The sequence below is a fragment of the Thermobia domestica genome, chromosome 8 (genome assembly GCF_964235325.1).
Source record: "Thermobia domestica chromosome 8, izTheDome1.hap1.1, whole genome shotgun sequence".
Lineage (NCBI taxonomy): Eukaryota > Metazoa > Arthropoda > Insecta > Zygentoma > Lepismatidae > Thermobia > Thermobia domestica.
Window position 1 is genome coordinate 275,733,850 of NC_137461.1, and position 22,166 is coordinate 275,756,015.

At 38.5% G+C, this 22,166-nt stretch overlaps 1 protein-coding gene across 1 annotated transcript in view; it reads left to right on the forward strand.

Annotated features, from left to right (window-relative positions):
- The window catches only part of LOC145693642 (MFS-type transporter SLC18B1-like), a 263,501-nt gene that overhangs the window by 129,627 nt on the left and 111,708 nt on the right, over positions 1-22,166 (forward strand). Inside the window, exon 3 of the mRNA XM_081769831.1 lies at positions 2,001-2,074. Coding sequence (XP_081625957.1) covers positions 2,001-2,074 — 74 coding nt within the window. The remainder of the gene's footprint in view (positions 1-2,000; positions 2,075-22,166) is intronic.

Genomic DNA, 22,166 nt, shown 5'->3' on the forward strand with positions numbered 1-22,166 from the left:
GACAGGATTTGATCCTTGAAATGCTACATTCCATATTTAGGTGGATATGGCATTTAGATTAACAATTCCTTGACACTAGAATTTTTGAGTACGTGTTCAAAACTGAAGCTGTATACGGTTTTGGTCGGTTATAAGGTAATTTGTTCCTCTTGCAGGACACAATAGGTTTTTATGAGTACTCTGAACACAAATTCCTGGGTTCGATCCCTCGAAGTGGACTCGTAAGAGGCTACTGGTAGAGTTTTTAGATTATTTTTTTTTAATCACATCTCCTAATTCAGGGAGTATGGTTCTTATCTAACCTTTGCCTGCCAGATCTATTTAAGGATCTTTCGCTACTATAAGGCGAACTCATTCTCCTTACTTACCTATCCCTATAATAAGTTTTTAGATAGATATCCTTCTAGTGCATCTCCTATTTAAGGGAGTACACGAAATAGGGTCGTAGCCAGGGCTTTTGATGTAGTGAGTCAATGCCCTTTTTAAGTTAAGGTTGACAGAGGACGCTTTTAGTGCGGGCTAACCCTTCTGTCTGCCACAGGCACATAATTAGAGAAACCTTAGCTTTATAAAGTTTGCTAAAACTAGAGAAAAATTAAGGAATTAGAGAGGAGAATACCCAACAGGTATTTCTTATGCACTCTTAAAGAAAGATATTTCATAGAATTATCAATTTTTTCTAAATAAACTTTTGATAGAGGTAACTCATGTGTTATGATTTCATATGTAGATAAGATTCTGAGTTATAAACCTGTTTATTAAGTTAAATACCCTAGACATTACTTATTTTGTTTTAAGATACGAGTCTGAATATAATTTATTATATTCTATTTTCTTTAAAGTTTGTCGAAAATTTTTTCCTAGAGACGGAAAGAGTCTGTACGCACAGGCTGACAGATTTCAGTGTTACATAATATAAAAGTAACCTAAACATCTATTCTTTTTTTTTCGACAAACAGGAAATGCCCACGTTTCTACTTCTTACAATAGATTTCATTGTTTCGTTAATAATACTGGATAAATATTAAAAACTCTAAATCTTCTTTCTTAATTTCTTTGCTCAGCGCTGGCGCAAATTCTGGGAGGGATGAGGGAGATATGTCTCCTCCAATCTTGGAACTGGGGGGACTGTTCCCCCCGAAAAATCCGATTTGAAATGTCTTTTTGGTGAGAAATGTGATTTTTTTTTTTTGTGTGTGTGTGTGTCCGATTGTCAGAAAGGAAAGTGAGATAGAATTGATGTTCCTCCAGAATAAATAAGCCTCAAATCTTCGTCTCCCAATGTTGAAGACAACTCTGCTGTCCTGATCCTCCACAGCATTGTTTTTCAAGTTCCTAAATATTTTGAACATCCCCCCCCCAAAAAAAAGTCTTACGCTCCCCCCAATGTTGAAGATAGATTTGTACTGCTGTTGTTCATACTTCCATAATTGTTAGTTTTAATCATTCTGGCTATCATTGCTTTGTTACTTTTGATATTTATTTAAATCTCAATTTATTTTCAGTTTATGTTTCTTTTCTGACATGTTTATTTTTTATTCAGATTCTGGAATGGCAGCCATATAATCTGAAAAGCAAATATATCAATCCTTATAGTTCTAATCAAATTAACTGTTTCATCAAATTCCTCTTCACCACTCTTCTAGACAACAAATAGTCGTGAGTAGTCATGACTAACGTCATAAGAACAAGTGACCAATGTTTTCCATTTTGTTCAATATTAAAATATGAACAAGTGACTACCGTTTTCCATTTTGTTCAATATAAAAATAATGGATAAGTGACTTACGTTTCCATTTTGTTCAATGTTAAAATTAACTAACAACGTATCCAGTTTCTTCCCGATATGGAATACGCTTCTGAATTCTTCTATTGTGGTGTGTTCCTGACTACTAATACGTGTAACTCCTGTAGTATAAAGTTGTGAAGTGATTAGATACTCATTTACGTATTTTAAAGTATATCTCATTTAGAGTTAATTTTTCTCGATTGTCTTTCAGATAGACGTGATTGGTGCTAAATTCATGTACAATGCAGGCATATTCTTGAATGCAAGTTGTTCCATACTGTTTGGGTAAGTAGACGAATTTTATAAAATTTTTAGTTGAGAGAAGCTCAGTTCTTATACACGGTTTAACACCTAAATGAGTCGATTACCAAATTTGGTATATTAGTTACCTTTGTATTCAAAAATATATCGTTTATCATTTATGTAAAGACAGGTCCCTTTTTTTCGAATTCGGAGAGAAAGGGATTACCCAATAGCTCCCTTACCTTGACACATCCATATTTGACCGATATTTCGAACTAACTGAAAAAACGTTATAACCATTGTCTTATGAACCTATTGTTTGCGAACAATTCCTATTTACGAATAACTTTTGTAAACATTTTTCCCTCGCTCTATGAATAGTCTCATGGGATATGGACGCAGACAGTCGCCTGTACCGACATTTCCAACCCCTAAGAGTGCAATTGCGCGTTTGCCGTAAACATTGTATGTAATCAAAAACTCGCTCTTGCTTTTTCAGTCCTCTTACCGATTTGTTTAATTTAGTGTTCCTTATCTATCTTTAGAACGTTAACTAGCCTTTAGCTAGCTGGAGGCTCATCCCATACCCCGGTGTTTGCTCGGACTACGCCCTCGCACCACTTCACCCACAATTCTGCCGGGCTTCAAGTTTATTTTCCTATTTTAACTATCTAAAGGGTAAGATTCTATATCCCAAGAAAACGCCCATTTAAATAACAAGGGAATTTCTTTATCCCTCGCTGCATGAGGTACCCGGTTCGATCGCAGTTCTTGGCACGTGAACTTTGTGGTGGACAAACACCGTGTGCGTGGGTTTCCTCGGGGTTCTCTCGTTTCCTCCAACTTTCTTCATTTTTCGATTTAATTCATTTCTCATCAGTCTCATTTAGCCTGGCCGGCATAACCGTGGGACATAAAACTTAGATTGTTCTCTTCATCCCCCCTTTTTAGACCCCCTAAAAATTAAAAATATTCACTTTTGGAAATTTTCTTATGTATTAGTCCCGGAAAGCATACTATCATGCCAAATTTAAACTTGCCACGTCAATGGGAAGTAGCCGTTATTTTATCAGTTCATATAGTTTTATACATAGTTAGGATAAGATATTACTTCCATTCTATATTTTTGGTCACTGGAAACTATCTTTAAACGTGTTTCAGAAAGTACATACAATACTGTGTTTCTGTGTCTACAATGGATTAATTGCATTTACATTAATTTTAGTGAAAAAATAATCTCAATTGACGATCATTTAGTTTTACGAACAGCTCTACGGTACGCATTGAGATCGTAACTCATGGATCGATTTTCTAGGAATGATTTAGGATTTATTTTACAGTTATTTCCAATTAGAAGGCTACGTGATAACCTGAGTAACTTTGGAATGAGGATTGAAGATATCTAGCCTGATCCGGGATCGAACCCAGTTAGTTTGTGCTCTCGTTTACCCCTCTCTCTCTCTTTCTCTCTCTCTCTCTCTCACACACACACCTATATCTATCTATCTATCTAATATATATAAAGAAATATTAGCAATACCCAGGAGAATACTAGCAATAGTTTGGGAAATGGTATAGCATGGATGATTTCTACAGAGGTGAGACAAAGCGAATTTGAAAGCTAATGAAATGGCTTTTATAATGAAGTTCAGTGACATGGTGTCCTTGGAAGGGAAATTATTGAAAAAAAAAAAAAAAAAATTGGGAAACAATATTGCCATCAACTTCTCTTAGATAAGCTTAAAATAACGTTAAGTTTTCCAACTTTCACTAATTTTTCTTCCAAATACACCACTGCCACAGATGGCATAGCATTGGAGAGGCCACCCCATCACCTTCCAAATATGTTACATCTCACCACTGTGGCACAACTATAGGTTCAGTAGTAAGAAACATAAGGTCAACAATAGTTTACAACCTGTAGCTATCAAACCGTTGGAAAAAAAGAACTCATGTTCATATGAACGCTTTTGCTTAGCCACCCATACTACTATTTCGCAAAGTAATATCACCTTTTCACGTACATCCTCTATATGAAAAGGTCTTAACAAAATGTAACTTACGGCATTATTCACCTTTAGCCTGTAGTAGCTACAGCTAGCCCATCACGGAATTGAGACTTATAACTCGAAAATAGTTTCCAGAGGAAAAATTTACCAATCTTTATGCAAGGCAGGGACTGACTTGCATCAGCGAAGATAGATATCTTGACTAAATTCAGTTTTAAATGGAGTAGATAATATCGGTGTCACACAATTAAGATATTCTTTACATTGGCAGAAAAGTACTTTCCTGGAATTTGTAACAATATTGTGCACTGCTTGAAAAATGAGGGATGGGAATGAAACTCCGTGGAAGTAATGCCTGATTATTGGGACAGTAAGAACTACAATTTATAAACTTCCTTCATTAAACAAATTTCGCCTATTAATAAATAAGCTACTCATGTTAAAAATAAGCAGAGATAATAATTGAATAGGCGTGTGTGTATTTTAATGATACACTAGGACGACTTTCATTGTTGTCCTGAACCGTTGTTTCCTATTTTTTTTTCTTTTGCGATATTTATATTGTACCAATTATTCCAAACAATAATACTTGAAATTTAACCTAACAACCTAACTAAACTTTATATCGTTGATTACTAGTTGTACGTTCACCTTTTGCACTCAGCAATGGTATTTCTCGAAGCAATTTATATGGCAACCAATCTTACATTTTTCACACCTTCTGTTCAGCATTCCTATGACATTCAACTCTTCACACTTTTTATTTTTGAAACATATGTGAGTCCATCACTCCAACATTATCTGAAATTCGTTCCTCCTGATGCCTTGATGATGGTCCTGGGAACGTTGTTCTGCTGTACTTTTTGGGGTAAGTGTTAATAATGTATATTACAAACATCTCTGAGTTTGGACCTCCTACCCAGAGGAGCGCGAAGATCTTGTGGTTCATGGCTACGAGTCTCCTGCCCAGTGCAGCGCACATACGAGAAGGAACCTGTTGCCCGTAGCAGCAAAGAGGTAGGTTGGTTTCTTCTGCCCTGTGCAGCGCGGAAACTTATAGGAACCTCTTGCCCTTAGCAGCGCAGAGGTGGGATGGTCTCTCCCGCCCAGACAGCTTGCAGAGAAAGATAGGAATTGATCAGCTGGAAAGGACATCTTCTGCCTCTTATATAGCAAATTTTGAAGGTGGAGTGTGGAGGGGTCGTAGAGGATCTCTTCGTGACCGTTCGAGTCATTCTCGTATTTCACATGTTGCATGACCATACTCAGGACTTAAAAGAGGAGCAGCTTCGCTCACCTGTTGAGAATATTCTGTTTCTCACTTGCAGTTACAGACAACCAATATATTAGCTATCGGCTTTCCCAGGACATTTACTTTATTTAAGTTTCGATCTTCAATCTTTGAAACATCATTATAATTTATTTTGGTCAGCGAAAACAATTCTTTCTTCGTAAATTATTGGAAATAAACCTTAGGATAGCAGCTATTATATTATCTTTCGAAAATTGTAAATGGAGGGGTGGCCTCTAATAAGCCCCTACACTTGGGCAGCCAAATTTATAAAGTGTGTGGAGCCCCAGGCTCGGTGACACATTATGAATTTACCTCTGAAGCACAGGTGTGCTGAAATTTGCATATGACATGAAGTGTCAAACATGTAAATTAGGCTGAGGCCCTGTAGAGAGAAGAGGAAGGCGTACCAGTGATGGTGAGGTATGTCTCTCTCTCCTCATTCGACAGCAGTCTTACGTCACACCAGGGAAGACTGTCTGTCATCGTGGGTCCCATGAACTATGAACTTTTTAGTTGCGGTAGAGACTGAATAAAAAAAATGTTGAGACTCTTTAAAAACAAAAATTTAATTTAGATAGAATAATCAAAAATGCCCCTATGTAGATCTATGCTACTTTTTAAATTAAAAAGAAAATCCCGATTTTGAGATCTACACAGGTCTCATAGTTCATGCTTCCTACCCTGATCTTACGCTCTCGAAGTGACTCATGGGCTACACAAATAGTAGCGGCTCATGTAACATGAGACTGAGTCTAATGACACCAACAGAATACACATTAACAAGGAATACCATTTGCAGTAAGTTAAATGAAGTCGCCGAACGAAGTCCACCTGAAAAAACAGAAGTTACAAAACATTTTATATATATATTTCTGTACTCACCAAGCAGCAAGCAACCCATCAGGATACGTACAGGAATTGCAGTATAAAATGGACGTAGAAATAAATTTTCATAACGGTTTAATATATCCTCGACGGAATTGAATCGAACTATGTACACAAGGTTTCACAAAAACACTGTACACGTAAAAAAAATATACTTGTTTAGTAGTAGCTACTGTGTTTACTTATACCAATAGTTCTAGTCCACGCGTGGTTTAGTTTGTTGTCTTCACAGAAATGTCCTGAATGATTCCAGTCTTCACTGCAGTCTGTTTCCTCCGATCTGCACACATTCTTCCGTATATGCGTGACGTACTTTTATTCCACATAGTACGGTTTTTGACGATCAGTCTTGAAGATCACGCTGTCTCCGAAGATCTCTGCAGTGGCATCTCTCTCTTTTAAATGTAAAGAGTAACTGTCATCACTATCACAGTAAAGGTGACATAGGCTCGTCACGCCTTACTGTATTTTGTGCGCTGTGGTGCAAAAAGTCCCACTACTTAAACTTTCACAGATTAAAGAAAAAAATTGTTCGTGGTGCACTAATTTACGATGCACAGGTTAAAAAAAAAATAAATGTTTCTGCAGATGACAGATTTTCTAACATATCTGTGTATTAAACACAAAACAAACTGGTTGGAAGTGTGCTCATTGTAAAGGTGAGCCACACGATGAGTCCACCAACACACGTTAATAATATCCTCTTAGTACGTACATGTTCTAAATTAATAGTTGGTCTTGGTGTGTAAACAACACCGCTAACTATATTTACGAAAATGTAACTAAAGAAAGTTACTTAAAAAAAATTCACATTCCCGATGGGGTCATATATAGAAGATATTTCCCCGTTTGCTATCTAAGCACTATGTTATACTCTTCATCGTTGCTGCTATTACACTAGCAAAGACTTGATAATAGAATGTCACTAAATGAAGTGTTCTATGAACTAAGAACTCAAGCGAAGTGAAGTATCACTGAGCGACGTGTAGTGTCTCCTGACATGGAACGAAGTGTCTCTTGTGTCGATGCTCTAAGCGAAGTGTCTCGTGACCTCTCTCGCGACCGTAGTTATCAGGCTCGCTGGAACTAGAAAAACCTAGACTCACCTTTGGTCTACCGGTTTTCTTATGGGTCAACGTTCTCTCTCTCTTGTGGTGACTACCGAATTCCTAAATAGGTCACCACTTTTATGCCCTAATATAACGTTTATATATACACTCTGGTGAGTTTCAGATAGGATACATAATTCTTTGATCTTTTACGAAGATTTTGATATATAACACTACATATGTTATGCACCGGAAGACTATTAAAACAATTAAGAAAACAAAACATATTAGAAAAAATACATGTTCCCCCTTCCATCAAGCACTCACGTGACCGGTAGTGACATCTATAAACAAACACTGTCTGCAGTGGGGTGTAGTCACAATACAAACTTTTACTTAATTTCACTCATCCCTGCTTATTGAACATATATGCTGCAAAAGCAAACCTTACATTAATAACATTATACAATTTACTTGATAAATATACTATAATACATGACTGTCATTACCTTAGGGGTGGTTAGTTAATATATTTGTCTTCCGGATGCATTGGTAGGCAGAAAGCCTCTTCCATCTTTGCAGACGAACACCGTCCAACGGGTTCAAACAACTGCCTGTAAATAGTACTGTCAAAACGTACTAAAAGAGTACGTGATACTGTCGGGCATGTGACATACCGTGTTAAATAAACATAATTTATAATCGGTTGCATCCAAGAACCTTTCAAATTTAAATAAAATCAAATTTTCCAAAACTAACTCACAATTTCAAAAACTCCGCGCCGTAGCTGACGATAGCTTCGTTTTTATCGGTAGTGGGGGAAGCGGGTAAGGTGAGAAAAAACGTCATCAAGTTGGTTTCTGGCACCTTATTGTTCCCAAAAAACAACACCACTGTGTGACTAGTATACAATAGCCATGTTCACGACTGAACGGCGCTATATTGGAGAGTAGCCAACCTATCTCTCATCCACTAGTCTTGGACATACAGTTGTAGTTCTGCGTACAACTATCTCTGGATAGTCCAATCTCTAGTCTTGAAAATCATAGTAAGCTGGAAACAGTTGTACTATCTTAGTTGCTGTTCGTGGGTGTTCCGCTGGAGGCTATGAGTTCGCTGAACTTCAGGTTGAAAATTTAGAAATGCTCTCCAGAAAAAAAAACTTAGTACTTGAAGTTCTTCCATCTCTTCCCATGAAAATGATATGAATTCAATACAAAGCATATACATATTGTTGGCTTTAACATTTAATTATGCATGATTAAATATTTAAATGGATTGATATAAAATATATATGTGGTTACACATTTACATATAATTTCCATTTTGATATGCAAAGATTTTGATATGACATTTGCATATCAAAATTTAAATGACGTACACACTAGGTCTTCACAAATTCCCCCCTTTCGATATGTTTTGAGAGTAAAGATACTTTAGCTATCAAAGCTTATCGAAATACATCATTACACACAAGTATATACATTAAGTGCGGACGTAATAGAAAATACTTTAACACAACAGAACTGATTAATACATAATAAAAACACTAAAGAAAACTTATTCCCATAATAATCTAATGGCATAATACATACACAAAAGGTTAAACTATTAATGTTACACGTAAAAAAAATATTTACATGAATATAACACGAAGAGCTCAGTTCTTCTTCGTTGTTTCAGCGTTCTCTTCTTCAGCTGCTGTAATTTTTCTCTGACTTTCAGGTTCTCTTTCTCTATACCGCTTAAGCAAGTAAGCGTTTCTTTTCATCACTGCCACTTTAGTCTGTGGGTCAGCGAGAGTATACAGATTCTTGTCAGTCTTAGAGAGGATCAACCAGGGTCCAGAATACATCAGCAATATTTTTTTCGAAATTCCGGCCAAAGCATCAGATTTCGGAAATACACGTGCTAGCACTAACTGTCCTACATCATATTCTACTAAAGTATGATGAGCATCGAAGTATTTCTTCCTGGCTGCTGCATTCTTCTTCAAATTCTTGTGTGCTACTTCCACGAAGTAATCCTTATCTACTGGCCGTTCAACTTCGGGTATTTCAAATATTCTGGCAACGTCAGCAGTGGACGAAACTCATAAGCTGAAAACCCTGTACTAAGATGTTTAGCACTATTCAAGCATCTTTCTACTTTACTTAAATGTCTTGGCCAATAACGTTGATTGTTATGGCAATACTTTCTCAACATCCTGGTTGTACTCTTCACTACTGTCTCTGCAGGTTCCGCTTGAGGGTAATAGGCAGTAGACATGTAATGCTTCAGTCCTAAGGCCTGAATCTCCCTCTTCCACTGATTACTACAGAATTGAGAACCGTGGTCCGTCAATAGAATTTCAGCTCGCGGACACAGTTTGAGAAACTGTTTCAATTTCTGTAAGGCCGTGTGTGTGGTTGCGCGACGACATGCAAAAAGTCCAATTAATTTGGAGAAAATGTCAACAAATACAAGTATGTATTGGACACCACCAATACCTCGCACTAGTGGTCCACAGAAATCAGCTGCAATGAACACACCAGGCTTCTCAGGAATAATTGAGTTTAGTGGCCGACACATGTAGGTGTGTGGGGCAGTAGCCTTCTGACAGATGACACATGACCCGCAGTATTTCCTTACCTGCTCTCTCATCTTTGGCCAAGTGTATGTTTCGACGAGCTGTGGTATCAGCTTCGAAGCGGATAGGTGCCCACTTTCATCGTGGTGGTACTGCAGAAGTGGTCGAACCAAAACTTCTGGTATACAAATCTTTACACCATCCTTATCTCTCTTACATAACTTTCCACTAAACAAAATATATTCGTGATGTTGACTCTTGATTTTCTGTGACGTTTCGGCACTCTGTGTCGCCTTCTTCAGAGGACCGTAAAAGGCATCTGATGATTGCAGTTCTGGCAACACTGCAATTAACTTCCGAAGTTCACACGGAACTTCCTCTAACAACGACATTAATGTCTCGCGTAACACAGGCTTACTGTCAAAATTTGTCACGTTACTAGTCTGTGCTGGGTAGCGTGAATGATAATCCGCTTTATTGTCTCTTGAGCGAACAAATTCGAATGAAAAATCTAAATTCGCGAGCCCTAAGGCCCAACGTGTGATACGTTGATTCGTCAATCGACAATGTAAAATGAACTTTAATGATAAGTGATCGCTGCGAACTCTAAATTTCCTTCCTATCAAATAATATTTGAATTTAGCGACACCCTCTACTAGACTCAAAAGTTCCTTCTCAGTAATCGAGTACGCCCTTTGGGCACTATTGAAGACTTTTGAAGACATCCCAATGATCCTGTCTTCACCATTGTCGTCTATCTGATATAGGATACTATTACAACTTCTATCACTTGCATCCACTTCTAAAATGAATTCTTTATCTGGAAGTGGTTTCTTTAAAACAATTTCCTCTTGAAAAATCTCTTTTCTTTTTACCAAGGCATCATCATGCACTTTTTCCCCTTTTAAATTTCGTGTTCTTCTTTAGATCAAATAGTGGAATTAGTACCTCAGAATAACGATTACTGAATGGACGCTAATGTTGGAGGAAACCTATCAACTGTCTAACTTCCTTCACCGTCTTTGGAGGTCTAAAATTTATTACTTTCTCCATCTTTTCCCTGTCTTTTCTGATTCCTTCAGCAGACAACTCAAAACCTAAAAGTTTGACATGTGTGCGTGCAAAAACACATTTCTTTAATCTGAGCGTTATTCCGCCAGTTTCCAGCCTAGTGAAAACTTGGTCTAGATGGTCTAAATGCTGTTTAAAATTGTATGAGCCTACCGCTAGGTCATCGACGTATGTTTGACAAAAGCTCTTTACATCATCTCCTAGTACTAAATCAAGTGCCCTTATACAGGAAGACAGAGACGTCTTTGTACCAAATGGTAATCTGACGAAGCAATATGAAATGCCTTCGTGCACAAATCCTAGATACTTCTGAAATTCCTCTTTTACACGTACTTGAAAGAAAAAATCGACTGCATCGAAAACAGAAAAAATATTTTTGTCGCTCAACTCTTGTAAAACATCAATGGCGGGGATTGGTTGGTCTGTTTCTGCTAAAGTGACCCGCGAAAGAGGGCGCCCGTCGATACATAGGCGTAACTTCCCATTCTTCTTCGGTACTACTACTAGTGAATTGCTATAAGACGTGGCAGCCTTTTTCACTATTCCCCATGCTAGAAAACGATTAATCTCATTCCTGACCTGATTCTGATAACAATGTGCAAACGGGAACATTTTCGAACGAATCGGTTTTGTGTCGGTTAGATGTATCTCATGTTCATAACCTCTAATGCAACCGGGTTTCTCATCAAACAGCTGTTTGTCTTATGAGGAGGGAGGTGAGTTCTGCTCTCTGAGAATCAGTGAGATCAGTGTAGCCATCTACGTGCTCTTTAATATCACGCTCACTCGCGCGTGTTTGAAAATTTTTCCACTCTTCTGGTGAAAATACGGTTCTGGCCAATTCTGTGGGCGTCGGGTATACTCTAACCTGCGAATTTACGGGTGGGTTGCTCTCGATTAGCCTATTCTTCCCTATCTCCGTACCCATCTCATGATTGCCAACTTGTCTACCTCTTACAAGTGAATAACCGTTACTTGGATCTCCGCCTTCGAGATCGTCAAAACTAAAAATCTCCTCAATATTTCTTAGCACTAGATCTTCATTTGATATTTCGACGTCTTTGAAACTTACATCTACTTCTACTGGCTTCTTCAAACTGAACACCCCTCTCCCATAGTCTAACACAGCGTCAGTCTCAGCAAAGAACTGAGAACCAAGAATTAACTTTCTATTCAACCCTTGCACTACTAATGACACAGTTTCAATCTCTTCTCCATTGATAGTTACTTGCAATAAAATTTGACCAAGAATCTTAGCCACACTACTTCCGAATGCTGACGTTACTTTCATATTATTTGTTCTAAGGAACGCAGGTCTGGGGTTACTATTCTGTACTGTTTGCCACAATTCACTACTGATCGCGTTGATACTCGAACCTGAGTCCAACAAGCCAAGTACCGGTTGAGCGAACACGATAACTTCAATTTCTGGTAAAGTTATCACGTTATTTCTAACAACTAGGTCTTCACTAGTATCTAATAAATTATCAAAAATAGCATTCGCCTGATCATATTCTGTTCGATTTAACAGTATTACGTTTCCATTTCTCAATCTCAATTCTAATTTCTCATTATTTGTATCAACATTAACTAAATTTTCCTTAAAATGATTTTTCTCAATAATTTCCTGGCACTGATTACAATTATCACTAGCATTTACATTTACTTCCTTGACCAATGTCTCATTTTCATCTATTTCATTACTCGAAATTTCCAGCACACATTCAGTTACATCATCCGACCTCATTGGTGTGTAATCGCTATCCTGAGATTCCACGCTAATGGGATTCCAAATGTGTGCCGAATGTCCTCAGTTACGAGAAAAATTCAGGACACGCCCATTGTTGTCGGACTGTACTTGTCTCGAAGTACTTGTCCGAGTCTCGTCTCGTGTATCGTACACTTCAAGAACTTGTATCTGTTCATCTCTACTGTTTCTCATCTGGTGGTTAGGCCTATTTCTATTGCCTCTGTTGCTACCTCTTGTACCTTGGTACGAACTAGTTCCATTACCTCTGAACCGATTCTGTCGGGATTCATTTCGAGGATTACTACTAGGCTCACTATTCTCATTAGATCGTTCTAGCCTGCCCCTACTATTTCTAGTATACGGCCCCTGCTGTGCTCTGTTACGTCTCGTATTCCGTTTGAAGTTCCCCCCTGCTGATTGATTGTTTTCTGTCACTTCAATCATGTTTATGTTTCTTCGCTGCTGGTTATTACCGTTCTCCCTGTGCGTTAACTGTACTTCATTCACTAACGCGAGCAGCTGTGAGATGCTTTGTGGCTTCGCACTAATCAAACACCTACAGATCCACTGAGGGAGCTGTCTCGGTAGTAACTTCAAAAGATTTTGTTCGGACAAGGGAGGGTTCAAAACAGCATTTCTCTGCAGCTGAGTGAGAAGGTACTCACTAGGCTGTCTGAAAATTCGAGGGTCATAATGACTCATTAGCAGGGTTGCACGCAATTACGCTAAACGATCGGAGCTTAAGCAGTTTTTCTTAAACTCCTCTATGAAACTAGTATAATTGGTGATCTTGTGTTGCATCACTTTGTACCATTGCAGACTGATTCCTCTTAACGAGCGTGTTAAGAAGCTCAGTCTGTGCTCTGGCGCTACTCCAGTTAATTCGAAATAATTATCTAAATCTACTAGATAATTATGGGTAGCTGATTCATCTTCATTCCCAATGTATGTCGGTAGTTTCAGGTCTCTGTGCAAGAACGAGTTCATTGCAGTGGCAAGTTGGGCAGCTTCGCCACTACTTTGAACGGTGTGAACGCTTCCATGTCCTCCCACACGCGATGTTGATGGCACAGGTTCCCTACTATTACTCGACAACAGTACAGGCGGGGCTAACAAATAGCTCGTGCTGTGACCACTGTCGACAACTACTCTTTCCTCAGTTTGTTGTGTCTCGTTCTCGCTAGAACGTGACGACAACCCGTCTCGTGCAGTTAGTAGTGTCTCTATCTCGAGTCGTGAACTTTGTTTTACTTTCTGTATCTCACGAGACATTTCGTCTCGGAGATCCTTGATTTTGTCTCCCAGCTGTGCTGTGGATTCAGATCTCAGTGCAAATTCACTTTGCACTGTCTGAAGTTCAGCTCTAATTTCGGCCTGACTGCCTACAATGTCATCTATACTACGGTCGACTCTCTCCATTCGCAAGTGCATGCTCTCTACTGCATGATCGATGTCTGTCTGTTTGGTGGAGAGGTCGCCTATCCTATCACCGAGGTCCTTCGATCGATTCTCTACGTCGCTTATTTGAACTGTCAGTGAACTTTGAGCATCTTTCACTGACTGTTCCACTTTTCGGATCTCACTACTACAGGATGCTATCGAGACTTCATTAGACTGTACCCTGTCACTAACTTGCTCTAATGAAGCCTGTATCCTCTGACTTGTACACACGAGCTGTGTCTGCAGCTCCATGTTGGAGGTGTCAAGTCTCCGATTGACTGAAGCAATTGACTCGTTCAATTGTTCAAACCTTTTATTGTTCTCTTCAACAAGAGAATCTAATCTAGTTACTAAAGATTTCTCCAGTTTTTCACACGCAGACTGGTTACTAGCTCTATGTTGTTCAGCAACTAACGCACTAGATTGCTCAATCTTAGCCGTAATAGAATCTAATAACCCATTTAGTAGCCTCGATAAGTCAGCAGTTGTGACGAATTGAGCTCCGGACTGCCCACTTCCGGTCTCTACGACTTGACTTCCGGTAGGTACTACTTCACTTTCCCTGGGTGTTGTCTCAGCTGGGTTTTCCTGGACAGGTTGGCCACACTGTCCATCAGCTGGGTCACTGTTTTCTCTCTCAGTGACGTCACCGGAACGTAGGTGACTGTCACCGGTTCCTGAACCTACTACATCTTCAGTGATTCTTTCTACGCCTGTTACGCTATGCGCACTTTCTATCTCATTTGCATTCTCTGTGCTATTGACGGTAACATTAGTACTAGCTCTATCTACATCCAGCTCAATACGCTGAGCGTACACGTCAGATCTAAATTCCTCTTCCATCTTACGCGTCTGAGCTCTCGTTACCGGCATTTAATCAAAAACAAAACAAACTCTAATTTGCCTATTAGTTATTACACACAAAATCTTTCCCCCCTAATTTTATGCAAATACACATGAAAAAAGTTTCTACTCATAATAAACACTTTCAAAAACAAATATAACACACTGTAATAAGGTTCTTGGATACTAAGGGGACTGTGTTTCAAACTATCACGCGGCATAAGAGATAATTAAAAAAAATGAAAAGCTACTGCTCTACCCTTGTACTTCTGTTGGTGTATCAAGGTAGGTACCCTTTTCGGCTTACGCTGCTAGCGTATGCTTAGCCCCTCAAGCTCGGGCGCCAAAAATTGTAAATGGAGGGGTGGCCTCTAATAAGCCCTACACTTGGGCAGCCAAATTTATAAAGTGTGTGGAGCCCCAGGCTCGATGACACATTATGAATTTACCTCTGAAGCACAGGTGTGCTGAAATTTGCATATGACATGAAGTGTCAAACATGTAAATTAGGCTGAGGCCCTGTAGAGAGAAGAGGAAGGCGTACCAGTGATGGTGAGGTATCTCTCTCTCTCTTCATTCGACAGCAGTCTTACGTCACACCAGGGAAGACTGTCTGTCATCGTGGGTCCCATGAACTATGAACTTTTTAGTTGCGGTAGAGACTGAATAAAAAAAAATGTTGAGACTCTTTAAAAACAAAAATTTAATTTAGATAGAATAATCAAAAATGCCCCTATGTAGATCTATGCTACTTTTTAAATTAAAAAGAAAATCCCGATTTTGAGATCTACACAGGTCTCATAGTTCATGCTTCCTACCCTGATCTTACGCTCTCGAAGTGACTCATGGGCTACACAAATAGTAGCGGCTCATGTAACATGAGACTGAGTCTAATGACACCAACAGAATACACATTAACAAGGAATACCATTTGCAGTAAGTTAAATGAAGTCGCCGAACGAAGTCCACCTGAAAAAACAGAAGTTACAAAACATTTTATATATATATTTCTGTACTCACCAAGCAGCAAGCAACCCATCAGGATACGTACAGGAATTGCAGTATAAAATGGACGTAGAAATAAATTTTCATAACGGTTTAATATATCCTCGACGGAATTGAATCGAACTATGTACACAAGGTTTCACAAAAACACTGTACACGTAAAAAAAATATACTTGTTTAGTAGTAGCTACTGTGTTTACTTATACCAATAGTTCTAGTCCACGCGTGGTTTAGTTTGTTGTCTTCACAGAAATGTCCTGAATGATTCCAGTCTTCACTGCAGTCTGTTTCCTCCGATCTGCACACATTCTTCCGTATATGCGTGACGTACTTTTATTCCACATAGTACGGTTTTTGACGATCAGTCTTGAAGATCACGCTGTCTCCGAAGATCTCTGCAGTGGCATCTCTCTCTTTTAAATGTAGAGAGTAACTGTCATCACTATCACAGTAAAGGTGACATAGGCTCGTCACGCCTTACTGTATTTTGTGCGCTGTGGTGCAAAAAGTCCCACTACTTAAACTTTCACAGGTTAAAGAAAAAACATTGTTCGTGGTGCACTAATTTACGATGCACAGGTTAAAAAAAATAAATGTTTCTGCAGATGACAGATTTTCTAACATATCTGTGTATTAAACACAAAACAAACTGGTTGGAAGTGTGCTCATTGTAAAGGTGAGCCGCACGATGAGTCCACCAACACACGTTAATAATATCCTCTTAGTACGTACATGTTCTAAATTAATAGTTGGTCTTGGTGTGTAAACAACACCGCTAACTATATTTACGAAAATGTAACTAAAGAAAGTTACTTAAAAAAAATTCACATTCCCGATGGGGTCATATATAGAAGATATTTCCCCGTTTGCTATCTAAGCACTATGTTATACTCTTCATCGTTGCTGCTATTACACTAGCAAAGACTTGATAATAGAATGTCACTAAATGAAGTGTTCTATGAACTAAGAACTCAAGCGAAGTGAAGTATCACTGAGCGACGTGTAGTGTCTCCTGACATGGAACGAAGTGTCTCTTGTGTCGATGCTCTAAGCGAAGTGTCTCGTGACCTCTCTCGCGACCGTAGTTATCAGGCTCGCTGGAACTAGAAAAACCTAGACTCACCTTTGGTCTACCGGTTTTCTTATGGGTCAACGTTCTCTCTCTCTTGTGGTGACTACCGAATTCCTAAATAGGTCACCACTTTTATGCCCTAATATAACGTTTATATATACACTCTGGTGAGTTTCAGATAGGATACATAATTCTTTGATCTTTTACGAAGATTTTGATATATAACACTACATATGTTATGCACCGGAAGACTATTAAAACAATTAAGAAAACAAAACATATTAGAAAAAATACATGTTCCCCCTTCCATCAAGCACTCACGTGACCGGTAGTGACATCTATAAACAAACACTGTCTGCAGTGGGGTGTAGTCACAATACAAACTTTTACTTAATTTCACTCATCCCTGCTTATTGAACATATATGCTGCAAAAGCAAACCTTACATTAATAACATTATACAATTTACTTGATAAATATACTATAATACATGACTGTCATTACCTTAGGGGTGGTTAGTTAATATATTTGTCTTCCGGATGCATTGGTAGGCAGAAAGCCTCTTCCATCTTTGCAGACGAACACCGTCCAACGGGTTCAAACAACTGCCTGTAAATAGTACTGTCAAAACGTACTAAAAGAGTACGTGATACTGTCGGGCATGTGACATACCGTGTTAAATAAACATAATTTATAATCGGTTGCATCCAAGAACCTTTCAAATTTAAATAAAATCAAATTTTCCAAAACTAACTCACAATTTCAAAAACATATTACTCCGCGCCGTAGCTGACGATAGCTTCGTTTTTATCGGTAGTGGGGGAAGCGGGTAAGGTGAGAAAAAACGTCATCAAGTTGGTTTCTGGCACCTTATTGTTCCCAAAAAACAACACCACTGTGTGACTAGTATACAATAGCCATGTTCACGACTGAACGGCGCTATATTGGAGAGTAGCCAACCTATCTCTCATCCACTAGTCTTGGACATACAGTTGTAGTTCTGCGTACAACTATCTCTGGATAGTCCAATCTCTAGTCTTGAAAATCATAGTAAGCTGGAAACAGTTGTACTATCTTAGTTGCTGTTCGTGGGTGTTCCGCTGGAGGCTATGAGTTCGCTGAACTTCAGGTTGAAAATTTAGAAATGCTCTCCAGAAAAAAAAAACTTAGTACTTGAAGTTCTTCCATCTCTTCCCATGAAAATGATATGAATTCAATACAAAGCATATACATATTGTTGGCTTTAACATTTAATTATGCATGATTAAATATTTAAATGGATTGATATAAAATATATATGTGGTTACACATTTACATATAATTTCCATTTTGATATGCAAAGATTTTGATATGACATTTGCATATCAAAATTTAAATGACGTACGCACTAGGTCTTTACAAATACCATTACTGGAATTGCAACTTTAGACTTTCTTCATACTGTGTGTCATTGTAAATTCTGCTTTACTTTTATTTAGTACGTTATTGCTTCATTCCGTACCGAACTGAACTGTTCTCTGCTTGAGTTATGACAATTCCATAAGCAATTGCAACAAGAGAAGTGAAGCTGGTGATAAACTTCATATTCAAATACAAGGAAAGTACAATTACTAAACAAAACAAAGTTGATATGCGCAGATACAAACTATAAGCGATAAACAGCTTTAATTGAACGGGTACGCTTGTTAGGGCTACTGGGAAGAGGATATGATGGAAGGGCTGCCGATATATAAAATAGGTTGTGAAAGCGTGCGGAAAAGACTCCTTAGTTTCTTCATGGATAAGAAAGTTGCAACAGCCGAATGGCGAACTATATTAATTAGTAATCATGTTCACAAGTGATATCAAATTTGAGTGTCCTATATTGCTTCGGAACATTTTCAGACAAGGGGTGTTGTTTTTCATCTCCACTTCTGAACAGTGAGCTAGAGGAGGAAGGGAAAACACAACCATTAAAAAAAAATCTTACAGTATCAAAAAAAAAAAACTTCTAATGTTAAGAAAAACAGCTGTAATTGAAAGCTGTACACAATATTGTCATTCAAAAAACATTTTTTCTTAATTATTCCTGTACTGATACTAATATATTATACAAAGAGTGAGTTAAAAGTCCTTGTACACCTGCATAAGTTTGAAAATCGGCGGGAAAGGTAAAAAGTGATTATGGGAACAGAGGTTTGATGAAGGGCTGCAACTTTTGGAATGTATACCATTCGTGGCCGCCATCTTGAAATCCACCATTTTGGATTCAAGTCAATTTTTTTTAAATGGGAAGGGGGTGTATGACACATCAAGTAACACTAGCTTGAGCTCACGAATTTAATGGTGTAATTTGTTTTTTTCCTATCTTGTACAGTTTAGAAGTTATTAATGTTCAAAGGTGGGAAATTATCTTGATACTGACCCAGTTCTCTCTTTGTTCCAGGTGAACTAAAATGGGTCTGACACGTGAACAGAAGATCGAAATCATGCTTATATCAGGGGAACGCAGCTACCGAATAATAGCAGCTGACTACAACAGACGGCACCCAGACGGAGAACCGGTATCGCACAGCACGGTGGCTCACGTGATCACCAAATTCCGAGAGACGGGCTCTGTTCAAGATAGGGCACGTAGTGGGCGACCAAAGACTGCCACCAATGAGGAAACTGCAAAGGCGGTTGTTGCGTCGTTTGTGAAAAGACCTAAACGAAGTACCCGTCGTGTGTCCCTAGCATGTGCAATAAGCCAATCCTCCGTTGTCCGGATATTGCACGCCAATCAGTGGCATCCTTACAAGCTGCACATGAAACATAAACTGAATGAGGATGACACTGATCGCCGGTTGGAGTTCTACATATGGGCTACTGAACAACACGAACTGGATCCTGCGTTTGCCAAGGGCATACTGTTCAGCGATGAGGCGTATTTCACTTTGAACGGGGAGGTTAATCGACATAATTGCCGATACTGGTTTGACGCAAATGCGAACTGGGTTGACCCGAGTCGAGAACATTGTCCAGCGAAGGTGATGGTGTGGTGTGGCATATGGGACACCCGCATCATTGGGCCATTTTTCATTTACAACACCTTAACTGCACCACAGTACCTGATGCTGCTGCAGGACCTTGTGTTCCCTGCCACATTTAATGCTGACGGCATTTTCCCATCTTATTTTCAGCACTATGGAGCCCCTGCACACTATGGACTTAGTGTCCGTGAATGGTTGGATGAACAACTGCCAGGGAAGTGGATTGATCGCGTGGTCCCGTGGAGTGGCCGCCTAGATCCCCTGACTTAACGCCCTTTGATTTTTATCTATGGGGACATCTTAAGCAGATAGTGTATGCTGAGACAATCCGTGATTTGGGGCACCTGGAGGAACGCATCCAACAAGCCTGTGACCAAATTTCAGGAGGCATTCTCCTCCGTGTGCAGTCAGAGTGGTTGCGGCGACTACAGTTGTGCATTGCACGGGATGGACAACACGTAGAACATGTGTTGTAGCATTCGATATCAAGGTAATTTCCCACCTTTGAACATTAATAACTTCTAAACTGTACAAGATAGAAAAAAAAATTACATCACTAAATTCCTGAGCTCAAGCTACTGTTATTTGATGTCATACACCCCCTTCCCATTTAAAAAAGTGACTTGAATCCAAAATGGCGGATTTTAAGATGGCGGCCATGAATGACATAGACTCCAAAAGTTGAGGCTCCTCATCAAACCTCTGTTCCCATCATCACTTTTTACTTTTCCCGTCGATTTTCAAACTTATGCAGGTGTCCAAGGCCTTGTGATTCACCCTGTGTATATATATATATATATATATATATATATATATATATATATATATATATATATATATAATATACCTTCTGCATCTGAATGCCCCCCCCCCAAATTTACGGGGAAATCTGCGCCCTTGATTATCTCTTCCACTCGAACTTTCCCTAGGTTCGATCCTTAACTCCGGATTCATGTAAACAACGGAACTTTGTCAAAGGATGGAAATTGTGTGTGCAAGTTTTACATAATGACAACAATCATTATGTAAATACGATCATATGTCTTCAGCACAGAAAATTCAGACGAGATTATTTATATTTTTTTAAACATAAACATTCTACAATTTATGTAATACTTTCCCTGTTTGTTTGCCTGTTCTATTCATAAATAACACTATTTTGAAATTGATAATTAGAGTACATTACGAATAAAATTCATGAGGTGGCTAATTATTTCCGTTCATTGCAAATTACCGAAGTAACTACTACTAAGTTAACTTCGAAAAATTCTCTGTAACAATCAATAATATAATGTGGTTGTTCATGGTCCCCTCATGTTACAATTTAAAAAATAATTTATTATTATATAGGTATGGAGTGCTCACATTTCGGTCAAAGAAATTACATAAATCTTCACATTATACATTAATTTGACTAATAAGCCAGGACAAATTATATTCTACGTAAAAATTTGCTACAATTATGTTATTACTTTAAAGATACTTACAGATATTACAAATAGGTTTTAAGACGTAATATGCTGCCATCTAGTACTTGTATGTTATACTACATGACTTAAAAGCTGTGTTATTATTTACTTAATAATAGAAGGCACAAATATACGTAGATGTGTGTCTCATACCATGCATTCTCATTTTGATCCTACACGCTACAAACTGCACAGCATTGGCGGATCCAGGGGGCCATTGGGGCGATCTCCCTCCACCCAGAATAGGATAGCTATTTTTTTATTTTAAAAATAAAACCTATCTTAAGAATTTTCACCTTTGTATTATAAATGTAAAATAAAATCTATTGACTTCGAACGACACGCAATTCCCCAAAACATTCAGCCTGGATCCGCCTCTGCTACACAGTAAACCCAAAACTCACTTTTATCTTCTAAAAATTTGCCATCTCAAAATTGATATGTGGCTTATTCAGTGCTTGGTATGCGTCCACCTATTGGCAGTTCTTGTCTCGTCAGATAATCTTGAGACCTTGAGCACTGGCTTTCTAAGATTTTTCACATTTGATGGTATAAAATGAGCAGAGAAGTCTCTCTTAGATTTTAGCAATCGGCGTTTCACACTGTTCTGTAAATGACCTTTGTACAATGGACTTGTTATAATTGCTTTGAAGCCTAAAGTGACTGGC